Genomic DNA, 9,664 nt, shown 5'->3' with positions numbered 1-9,664 from the left:
GACAATAACAATGTTGAGTCCGGAGTACATCCCTCCACTTATCAACATTATGTCTGCACCAATAGCCGAGTTATGTACAATATTGACCCACAAACCAAACCCAGAATAAGAGTGGGAGCACAGAAAATAGTGGAAAGAATCCCAGAGAGAACGCTCATATTTCCAGCTGTGGTGAATTTCAGATTCATGCTAAAATCATAACAAAGCCTGAATAAGTCTGACACGGCATGATAAAAGGGCCGACACTTTGATCATTTGTGCTGCAGACATGGCGTCCGCACACCGATGGATGGCTGTAATCTGTCGAATGGATCGGGGGATGGGATCACCCTATGAGGCCGTGCCTACCTGCAGTCCAGCTGCCTGTTGATGCAGAAAACGAGTCGCTGTCCTAAAGACAACAGTGACCCCACAAGAGAAGGAAACTTTACTCGGCTTTCTGCTGAGAGTGATTTGGCCGAGTGTGTACTTAAAAACTCATCAGTGTGTTCACAAGGGTTCGATTTTCCAGTGTTGGGGGATATTTCATACCAAATTTAGAAAGAAAACATGGTCCAACAGATCAAGTTCAGTTTATGACGCCTTGAGAAGAAATTCAATCATAAAATAACAGTTGTTTGCCTGTGAGGGGTCTCCGAGCTTGTTTTCAAGGGGCCTGTGAACACTGACAACCTTTGACTCATTTTACTTATCACAAAATGCAAGAAAGTTGGACCATATTTTCAAGATTTATTTTCTCTCATACACAGTCATACAGTTCTTACATCAAAGAACTTTTTGTTAATTTGTCATTTTTTATGTATTACCCCATTATACATACCTGTGTATTGAGTTGAACACGCTTTTGGATTATCTTCCATTAAAAAATAGATGCAAATATTCAGAATGTATGATGACAACAAATGCATGAACCATAGTCTGTTATTGGAACAAGAGAGACTTTATATGTTTTGTAAATGTCTTTCTTTTCTATCAAGATTGTTAAATGAACAAATGGACTAACTATTCAATCAAATTATTGTAGCAGTTGTTTAAGTAGTTGTAGTAATCGTTGTTGTAGTAGCATCAATAGTAATTGTTGTTGGAGCTGTTGTTGTAGTAATGTAAAAAGTAGAAGTTATTGTAAGTGTAGTATTGATTAAAAATAGTGAAAACAGTGTATAAATATGTCATAGTATAGTGTACCATACTTCATTGTTTTCCATCTTAAACTCAACACTCCTCAGTTGGGATTTTCACAGCTGATGTACTCAAAGTCGATGTGAGTCCACAACTTCAAAGGCCTAATTCCTTCTCCATTTGCTCCTTTAATAAGTTCTTCTTGATCTATAAAAGCAGACAGTAGCGTGTGAGTGTCATTACACTGATCAACAGTAAACCATCGCAGCCAATCAGGATAGTTCAGTTGGTGTTGGAGCAGAAGTGTCGTACCTTTCCAGAGACTGTCAGAGGGTAGCTGTCTACAAAGTGCACATAGTGTGGGATCTTGAAGTGAGAGATCTAGTGGAATAAAACACAACATGTACAGCCGTGCTGATTCTGAGTATGTTGAGCAGCTTCATTGATCGCATCCCGATACTCACCTGGCCTTTGCAGAAAGCTCGTATCTCCTCTGCGCTGGATGTCTGGTCCTTCCTCAGCCGGATGCAGGCACACACCTGCTCGCCCAACCTCTCATCTTTCACTCCGACAACCTGGGAAACGGACGGAGAAACGGAACAACCAGAGAGTAGCTTTACCATTCAGATCATTATTATAACATGAAATAGATTCTCATGAAATGCACAATGAAAATAATATCCATAACTGTCGACACATTCAGAGAGAAAATGGGGATGTCTTCAAGTTGCATTTTTCATTTGCCTGTTTTAGAAACATGGAATCTGACATCTGCTGCCCTCTAGTGGTGATGAGTCTTACCTGCACCTCCTGTACTTTGGGATGTGTAAAGAGAAATTGCTCGACCTCAGCGGGATAGATGTTCTCTCCCCCTCGGATGATCAAGTCTTTCATGCGGCCTTCAATGCGGCAGTATCCCAAACTGTTCAGACTGGCCGTGTCACTGTGCAGAAGAAAGATCAACACAACATTTGAGCATCAACTCGTTCTCTGCATTTTCTCTTTTCGACAAACATTCAGGATCCACGCAGTAACTTACCCAGTCCTGTACCAGCGGTCTTGAGAGATAACTTCTCTGGTTTTCTCAGGATCGTTCCAGTATCCATGCATCACACAGCTGCCTCTGATCATCAGCTCTCCTGATGCCCCCAGAGGGACAATCTCCCCAGTATCTGGGTCCACCACTTTAGCCTATAGTAACGCCACACAAGCATAAGTCAGGGTTGTTATGGCGATATGTAAATAAAGATTTTTTGCAACAACAAAATGAAGGCTTACCTCAGTGTGGCTCATGATGCATCCAACAGTATTTGACTTCAGCTCATCGTTGTCTTGTGGGAATCCAAGAAATGTAATGGGGCTGTTCTCAGTGGTTCCATAACCTAACTATTACGTATGATAGATAGGAGTACAAATGTCTGTATATGTTGGAGAAGCTATGCTCCAGTGAGTCTAATACAGCATTCTTTGAAAAGGTTTAGGACATGTAACCGCTCACCGTTATCTCCTTCATGTTCATGACTGTTTTCAGTTTTGTCACAATCTCAGCTGGGCAAGGAGAACCGCTCATGATGCCTTCAACACAGCAACACATCAACAAAGGATGCCTCAAATGCTTGCTCAACATCCCACCAAGTTCAATAACACACATTCATATTGTTTCTATCCATCAAAGTCTATTACCAGCTTCAATTGACGACACATCATACTTGTGTAAATCCTGTTGGATGAGCATGTCGGTGAACATAGTGGGAGTTCCATAAACAAAATTGCACCTTGAGTGGAAACACAAGAATCAATTGAAGTGTATCTTGTTGTATATTTGAAGGTGATTTGGGTGATGAGCTGCGGGCCGTACTTTTCACTCTGAATGGCCTCCAGGTTGGCTTGGCTGTTGTAGCCAGGGGAAGGGAAGACCAGCGTGATACCGTGCACAGCCATACTTATCCCTCCCAACACAGATCCAAAGCAGTGGTACAAGGGTACGGGCACACACACTCGCACTTTAGGCTGAGAAGAATATGGAAAATAAGATGACTTCAAATTCACTGTCTGTGTCTTCTGCAAATCGAGGGAACAGTAAGGACTTACTCTTTGTCTAAAACCCATTCGTAGACCCATGAAGTAGGCATTGTTTACAATATTGTGGTGGGAAAGAATTGCTGCCTTTGGACTTCCTGTTGTCCCCTGAAACAAATAGCAATACATTGATCTGAATCAGAGTTACATCATAATGTCAGTCCAAGTTATATCATAAATGAGCCAGTGTGAAAGATGCAATATTGAAGGTTACTGATGTGAACTGGATGTTGATGGGCTCATCGAAGGACAGCTTTCTCTGCAGGTCCATCAGCTGTTTGTGGTGCCGACTCTCCCCTGCTTGCATCACATCCTCCACATGGAGCATCCCTGGCTGCCTGCTGTCCGTCACAATCACCATGCGCAAGTCTGGCAACCTAAACGAGATATTAATATCACATACGCAAAACTATTATTATAGTACGTGCAGCCTCTTTCGCCCATAATGACAATAGAGTGTGTCTGACATTTGACATTTGATCCAACCTGGAGCTTTTGATCATGCCTTCTGGCGTGGTGTCGATCTCTGGGCAGAGCTCCCTCAGCATGTCACAGAAGTGTTGGGTTTTAAAGCGGGTCGGGCAGACCACGGCTTTGCACTGGACCTGCACATGACAAACCAGTTCTGTTCAATGTTACAGTCGTGGGGAATGATTACTATTTCTTGGGAAATGGTCAATTGGCAGATTCATGCTTTTGTACAGTCCTGTAATCATTTGGTTTTCAAAGGTACATTTACTCAGATCTTGTAAATGCAGCAGTACCACAGTGTATACTTTGTTACAAGTAAAAGCTCTGTATTTGAAATAATACTAGAGTAACAACTTTAAAAAAATGTGCGAAACACTTAAGTGTGAGGATGGCAGAGATACCTCCATTTCTCTTTTTTTCTTGTATCCCCCTCATGCCCCTCACGCCCCTTATGCCCCAGGGTCTGACGCCCCCACTGGTGGTTATATAAGTAGGCTGTAACACAACTCGTCATACCTGCTTGAGAGTAAACTCCACTTCCTTCACCTGATAGGCCGGGTTCAATGACACCTGCACGTATAAAAACAGTAAAAAGTCAAGCGTATGTATACAGACCCCAACACACATTATCTAAAGGCCTTTCCAGTACATATATCATACACATGTTTTACCGTATGCTTGACAGAAGGGCAACACAGAGCAGCCGTCTGACCACAAAGCTAGCCAGCAAATGTCATTTTAAGATTATAAACTCCTCACAAACTGACCTGTATGATTCCAGCTTTGGATGAAGCAAACTGGAAGAGGATCCACTCGTATGTGTTGGGTCCCCAAACTCCCAGTCTGTCGCCTCGCTTCAGGCCCAAAGCCAGCAGACCTGCAGCCGTCCTGTCAACCTGCAGCCGTGAAGGTCACACAAATATTTAGGAGCATCACTTGTGGCACCTTACACTAGTGCTCGATGGAAAGTGTTTCTTGTGGTTGAGGGAAGCTTCGTGAGGACTCACAGAAGAGAAGCAATTCATCTCGTAAAACAAAATGTTATTATTTAGATTCATTGACAAAGTAGGATTAGTTTTAAGGAGGCCCATTGTGTGTTTTGTGTGATTTCAGTAGGTGTGAAAAGTTCAAACATCAATTCTATTAATCTAAAAAGTGAACACAGAAAGCAAAGGTACCAGCTATTTAGTAATGATTTGACATGTTTCATTATTGAAACAGGAAACTTCCTTGTATTAACATGCACGAGGTGACAAAGTAGGGGACGCACATCTTGCTGAAACTGTGCAAATGTTTTACGAATGCCGTCCTGCATGAAGACCACAGCTTCACGGTCCGGCCAGCGCTGGACTGTGGAGTCCAGGCTCTGGCCGACAGTCAGGGGGAGCAGAGAGATGGAGGAGGTGCCATGCACGTAGCTGCTGGTCAGAGAGGGGGTGTGAGGCTGGCTGTCCACATGGAGGGACCTGGCATACAAAGATTTAGGAAAAAGCACAGGGGTCAAATATAGAGATAGATCAAATACATGGTCGAAGATTTCTACGTCAAAATAGATTGCAGATAAGAAGTGCAACAGTTCTATCAAGTAATACAAGAGATACAATATTTCAAGATTTAACTAGGACAATTTAAATCAAGTACAAATACAAATAAAAAAACAAAGCAAATACTGGGAGATGATATTATGTCATCTCGGTCTTATCTCTATTTAGTTGGAGAAGTTTTTTTATCCACTTCTTTACCTAAAAAGGGGAAGTTTGATATAAAGATGCAAACGTGTGTGTTCTGCTACTATGAATTTGAGGGATATTGGAACTGGAGGGTTGGGACGTGAGTCGTTCCTCTTCTTATTAAGTAATTTCTCTTCATAGGATTCAAAGTGAGGATGATTTATGCCACTTGAGCTGAGCCTTTCGGCCCGAGCCTTTTCAGCACTATTAAAGCATAAACAAGTTTCTCCATTTGGCACAACGACATGGATTGTATTTAAAGAAAGGTGATTTAACATATTCAGTAGATCCACATCATCTTGATTTGAAGCTGGGACAGTTTCAGATTTGATGGCTTTCATATAGAGTCTCTTGGCTTTCTCTTTCATATCTAATCCATATATATATCCAAAAATCAGTTATTGAATATATATATATATATATATAATTTGAATTGGGTTTATTTAATAAGGGACAGTGCACATTAATCAAAATATTTCAGTAAATGTGCCAGAGTTAGCCAAGAGGCTATTTTTCATCTGTAGTCCCAATTTTATTCCAGACTCATTAGTCCATAAAGCAACAAACCCAAATACAACAACAATATCTAAAATACAATACAATACGAGGACACAGGTACAATCACTGCACATCAATAACCGATATTTGGCATTAGAGATATCAATGCCTTTTCTAAAAACGAATCCAGATTCTCGATACTGTATGGGTCAGCTTTCTCACATGCAGAATCAAATCAAATGAGTAAAGCATGGCTGAGAGGTCCATGCATTTAGTCACACATCCAAAGGCCTATATATGTAATATGTATGTAAAGTTACTTTTGTTTTATTTAAACAACACATATCCAAAGGACGAGACGTTTTCCAGTGGAACAAAGTCACAAACACTTGTTTATTCTGTCTTACGTCAAAATATCATTGAGGATAAGGATATCATTAATTAATGATCAGAGTTCCAACATGGCCTCAAAACAGGAAAATAAAGTAATTGATTAAAAATGATTTAATCAAAAATAACCTTGAATACGGCTATAGCTTTAGGTATAATGGAGCAGGGCGATACGTGGCGTATTGATTCATTTATGTAGTTGATAAGAGTGTTGTTCCCTCCCAGTGAAAGACAACTCGGGCAACGGGTTCGCGAGGGAGGTTTTTGCGCGAAATAAATGGTCAGAGCGCGCAAGGCCAGGGGGATGCCATCACGACAGAAGAACATCACGAATAGTAGTAGTAACAGAAACAAGAGTGTCGTGGCGGGAAGCTCATTGAACTGCGGACAGTCGTGGAAGGTAAAGGTAAATATTAGGGCTGTCAATCGATTAAACAAAATTAACGAATTAATCGCACATTTTGAAATTCATTAATCGCGATTAAAAGTTTTTTTTTCTTCAAAATCTTCTAAATGAACGACTAATCACTTCAGACAGCGTGTATTTTAGACACTTGTTTAATTGTATTCTTTTTTAAAGACAAAACTTCACACAGAGCTGTGTTTTCAAAGAGGCTTCTACCTATAAAGTGCCAGCGAGGTATTTAATATCGTGGATGATAAATTGTTTCTTCAGTGAAACATCCAGATTAGAAAACAAAGGTGTATTAGAGACCCCATTAGTCCTGTCATTTTTAACATTGAACAACAGCAGAACCAGTGGCCTTGGTAAACTGACACATATGTCATGTTAACCCTCTGGAGTCTGGGCTCATTTTCTGGATTTTACAAAAAAAATTAAATTCACCTTTTAAAGGCTTTTGCATGTGACACATCCCAGTGTTTCCCCCACCATTCTATCAGGGTGAGGCCCCGCCCCCCTGTCATTTTCTCTATCGCGCCAGATTACAGCAGAAGTAATGTAAGGTTCTTTCCTTCAAGACGTCTTTGTTCTTTTATTAAACTAAACGTCTGTTGTTGGTCGTCTCTACAGCAGCATGTCATTCTGTCTCGACGTGTCGGTCACTCTTCTCGGCTCTCTGTCTCGCGCGCCGCAGAGCTCCATGCCGGCGTGTCTGCGCGCGCATCGGGCGGAGCAACAACAACAAAAGTCACCTGCACCTTCCGCCCCGCGGCACCGACACGTCGCCCTCTGTTTCTCTGTGAATATCGAGGAGCAGACGGGAGGAAGGAGGCGGACTGCCGCGGTTTGACACTCAGAGGAGTGCAACAACTTCAACGACACCGGAAGTAAACCAAGTTGCGTTAAAATATTTTAGTGCTTAATCGCGGCCAAATTAATCGCATAGATTAACGCGTTAACGCTGACAGCACTAGTAAATATACGTTTCTGGGTGGGGGAGGGGACCAGAGGCTAAAAACCGGTCTTGGACCCTGCAATAGTCGAGGAGCATGGTGACGTCATCGTTCAAATCAGACCAAGAAAATTAGACGCAGTGGCTCTGGAAAAACAAAGTCCGCATATTGCTGACGTGGTCAGTCCTTGAATGCATGTGTGCAAAATGTAAAAAACAACAACAACAACAACAACTTTATATTGTTGGCTCAGGAATTCCTTATTTTCTTCTTTTTCTGAATCAGAAAAGTATGTATCCTGCTTTCTTCATCATATCTCTCAATATTCAGATTAATTCATAATTCAATGAAGCATTGATGGAGCACTAACATCAATACATTGTATATGTCGTGACGCCATGTTGCATGGATCACAGATCATGAGTATATAAACTTACCGACAACACTGGAGCAAACTTGTGCCGCATATCTTCCAAGCCCTGCTGTGTCTGAGTCCTTCCACAGACCTGAGACTGTGAACACAGCGGAGCAGTGCTGACATTGGTCGATATTATAATCACGCTAACAGGACTAGATGTGAATACTGTGCAGTTAGAAGAGACCAGAAACAAATGAGCTGCTTCTACCTGCCTGTCTGTCAACAGGTTGTGTGTCCTCGTTAACTTCCGCTCACCTCTGTTGGCTGAGAGCCAGTTGGCTCTAAGAAAATGTAAAAATAATAACCAATGTAAATAATTTACCGAGAAGGCATGAGGTGTGCAACCATTTATGCTTTATAAAGTATGACTTTTAATGTCTGCACTCAAAAAGCAAGAGAAGGAACTGCTATTATGCTATATAGAAGCATATTGATCAATGTATTCATTTATCAAACGTCTAAGAAGGGGACATACACATGTTTTAATGTATAGTTTATTAAACTACTGCTTAAAAGAGTTTGATATGAAATTTGCGTTTTACTAAAACTGCGTTTTAATGTTTTAAAATAAATACAATCATGATATGTTTTGCACATATTAACATACTCAACAAAATGTTTAACTGAACTATTACAGCGTCATATGACAATAATACTATGTGTTTTGTATAGCGCTTTAAAAAGGTACTCAAGGTCGTTCACATGGTAATAAAAAAAATAGAAGCATAACAATGTACAATGTAATTGGAGCTTGCAGTGCCACCTTCAGGTCATAGGTTTTTTTTTCTAGTACATTAACAGGGAAAAGAGCAGCCCTTAACATAATTAATTGATGATAATTCATCCGATAATTCATTTTCATGAAATGCTCAGTAAGATTCTACAATTATCAACGCAATCTGAGAGAAATCAGGTATGGCTTTAAGGTGCATCTTTAGACGCTTGCTTAGAGGAATCTGACCTGTGCTGCCCTCCAGTGGCGATAAGTCTTACCTGCACCCCTTGCACCTTTGTGTTACTTTGGGATTTTTGCACGTCCCAAAGTACAAGAGGTGCAAGTAAGTCTCCTCGCCACTGGAATGCAGCAGAGGTCAGATTCCTTGTCTCTAAGCAAGCGACTAAAGAAGCAACTTAAAGCCATACTTGTTTTCTCTCAGATTGTGTTTACAGTTGTAGATTTTTTTTACTGTGTATTTCATGATAATTAATTATCAATAATTCGTTATGATAAGAGATGCTATTTTCCCTGTTAATATACGGGAAAAAGTAGACTGGACTGCAAGAGGGATTGATTATTTTAACCACCTCGAAGGGGCCAACTGAGCAGGGAGCCAGATTTGAAGACTCGACCTGAAGGGGTAAGTCCCATGAAGAGAGCCCCACCTTCTGACCAGGGCGATAGGTGGGTGCAGGAATCCGATGCCGGTCAGCCCGGAGCTTTGTGCGAGCGACCGAATGGAGGAGCGCAGACCGAACCTAGCTCCGTCCAAATCTGCCGGCACCTAAAAAGGCTAGCTTGAACGGAGGGCACTGCCACTTCCTCATCCTGGACTGGAAACAGGGTAGGTTTGTATCCCAAGGAGGCCATGAAGGGGGACATGCC

At 41.4% G+C, this 9,664-nt stretch overlaps 1 protein-coding gene across 1 annotated transcript; it reads right to left on the bottom strand.

Annotated features, from left to right (window-relative positions):
• Positions 1-709: 709 nt before the first annotated feature.
• LOC130188780 (medium-chain acyl-CoA ligase ACSF2, mitochondrial-like) lies at positions 710-8,199 on the bottom strand. Its single transcript, XM_056407263.1, has 16 exons — positions 8,081-8,199; positions 4,940-5,135; positions 4,437-4,565; positions 4,186-4,239; positions 3,685-3,803; positions 3,413-3,575; positions 3,211-3,306; positions 2,978-3,129; positions 2,803-2,894; positions 2,618-2,694; positions 2,398-2,505; positions 2,159-2,310; positions 1,921-2,062; positions 1,584-1,694; positions 1,432-1,500; positions 710-1,326 (listed from the first exon to the last, which is right to left on the bottom strand). Exons 1-16 carry the CDS (start codon positions 8,182-8,184, stop codon positions 1,276-1,278), a joined length of 1,815 nt encoding a protein of 604 aa, XP_056263238.1. The 5' UTR covers positions 8,185-8,199; the 3' UTR covers positions 710-1,275.
• Positions 8,200-9,664: the final 1,465 nt, after the last annotated feature.

Source organism: Pseudoliparis swirei, chromosome 23 (assembly GCF_029220125.1).
Source record: "Pseudoliparis swirei isolate HS2019 ecotype Mariana Trench chromosome 23, NWPU_hadal_v1, whole genome shotgun sequence".
NCBI classification, from domain to species: Eukaryota; Metazoa; Chordata; class Actinopteri; order Perciformes; family Liparidae; genus Pseudoliparis; species Pseudoliparis swirei.
Note: the sequence above shows the minus strand (reverse complement) of the source record. Positions and strands in the feature narration are given on the sequence as shown.

Bases quoted from the DNA above. Each gene is read 5' to 3' on its own strand.
- LOC130188780 (XM_056407263.1), bottom strand. From the start codon at position 8,184: ATGTCAGCACTGCTCCGCTGTGTTCACAGTCTCAGGTCTGTGGAAGGA. The intron at 2,695-2,802 runs GTAATAGACTTT...GCTGTGTTGAAG, and splicing joins TGTGTCGTCAATTGAAGCTG to GCATCATGAGCGGTTCTCCT. The intron at 2,506-2,617 runs GTGAGCGGTTAC...CATACGTAATAG, and splicing joins TGAACATGAAGGAGATAACG to TTAGGTTATGGAACCACTGA.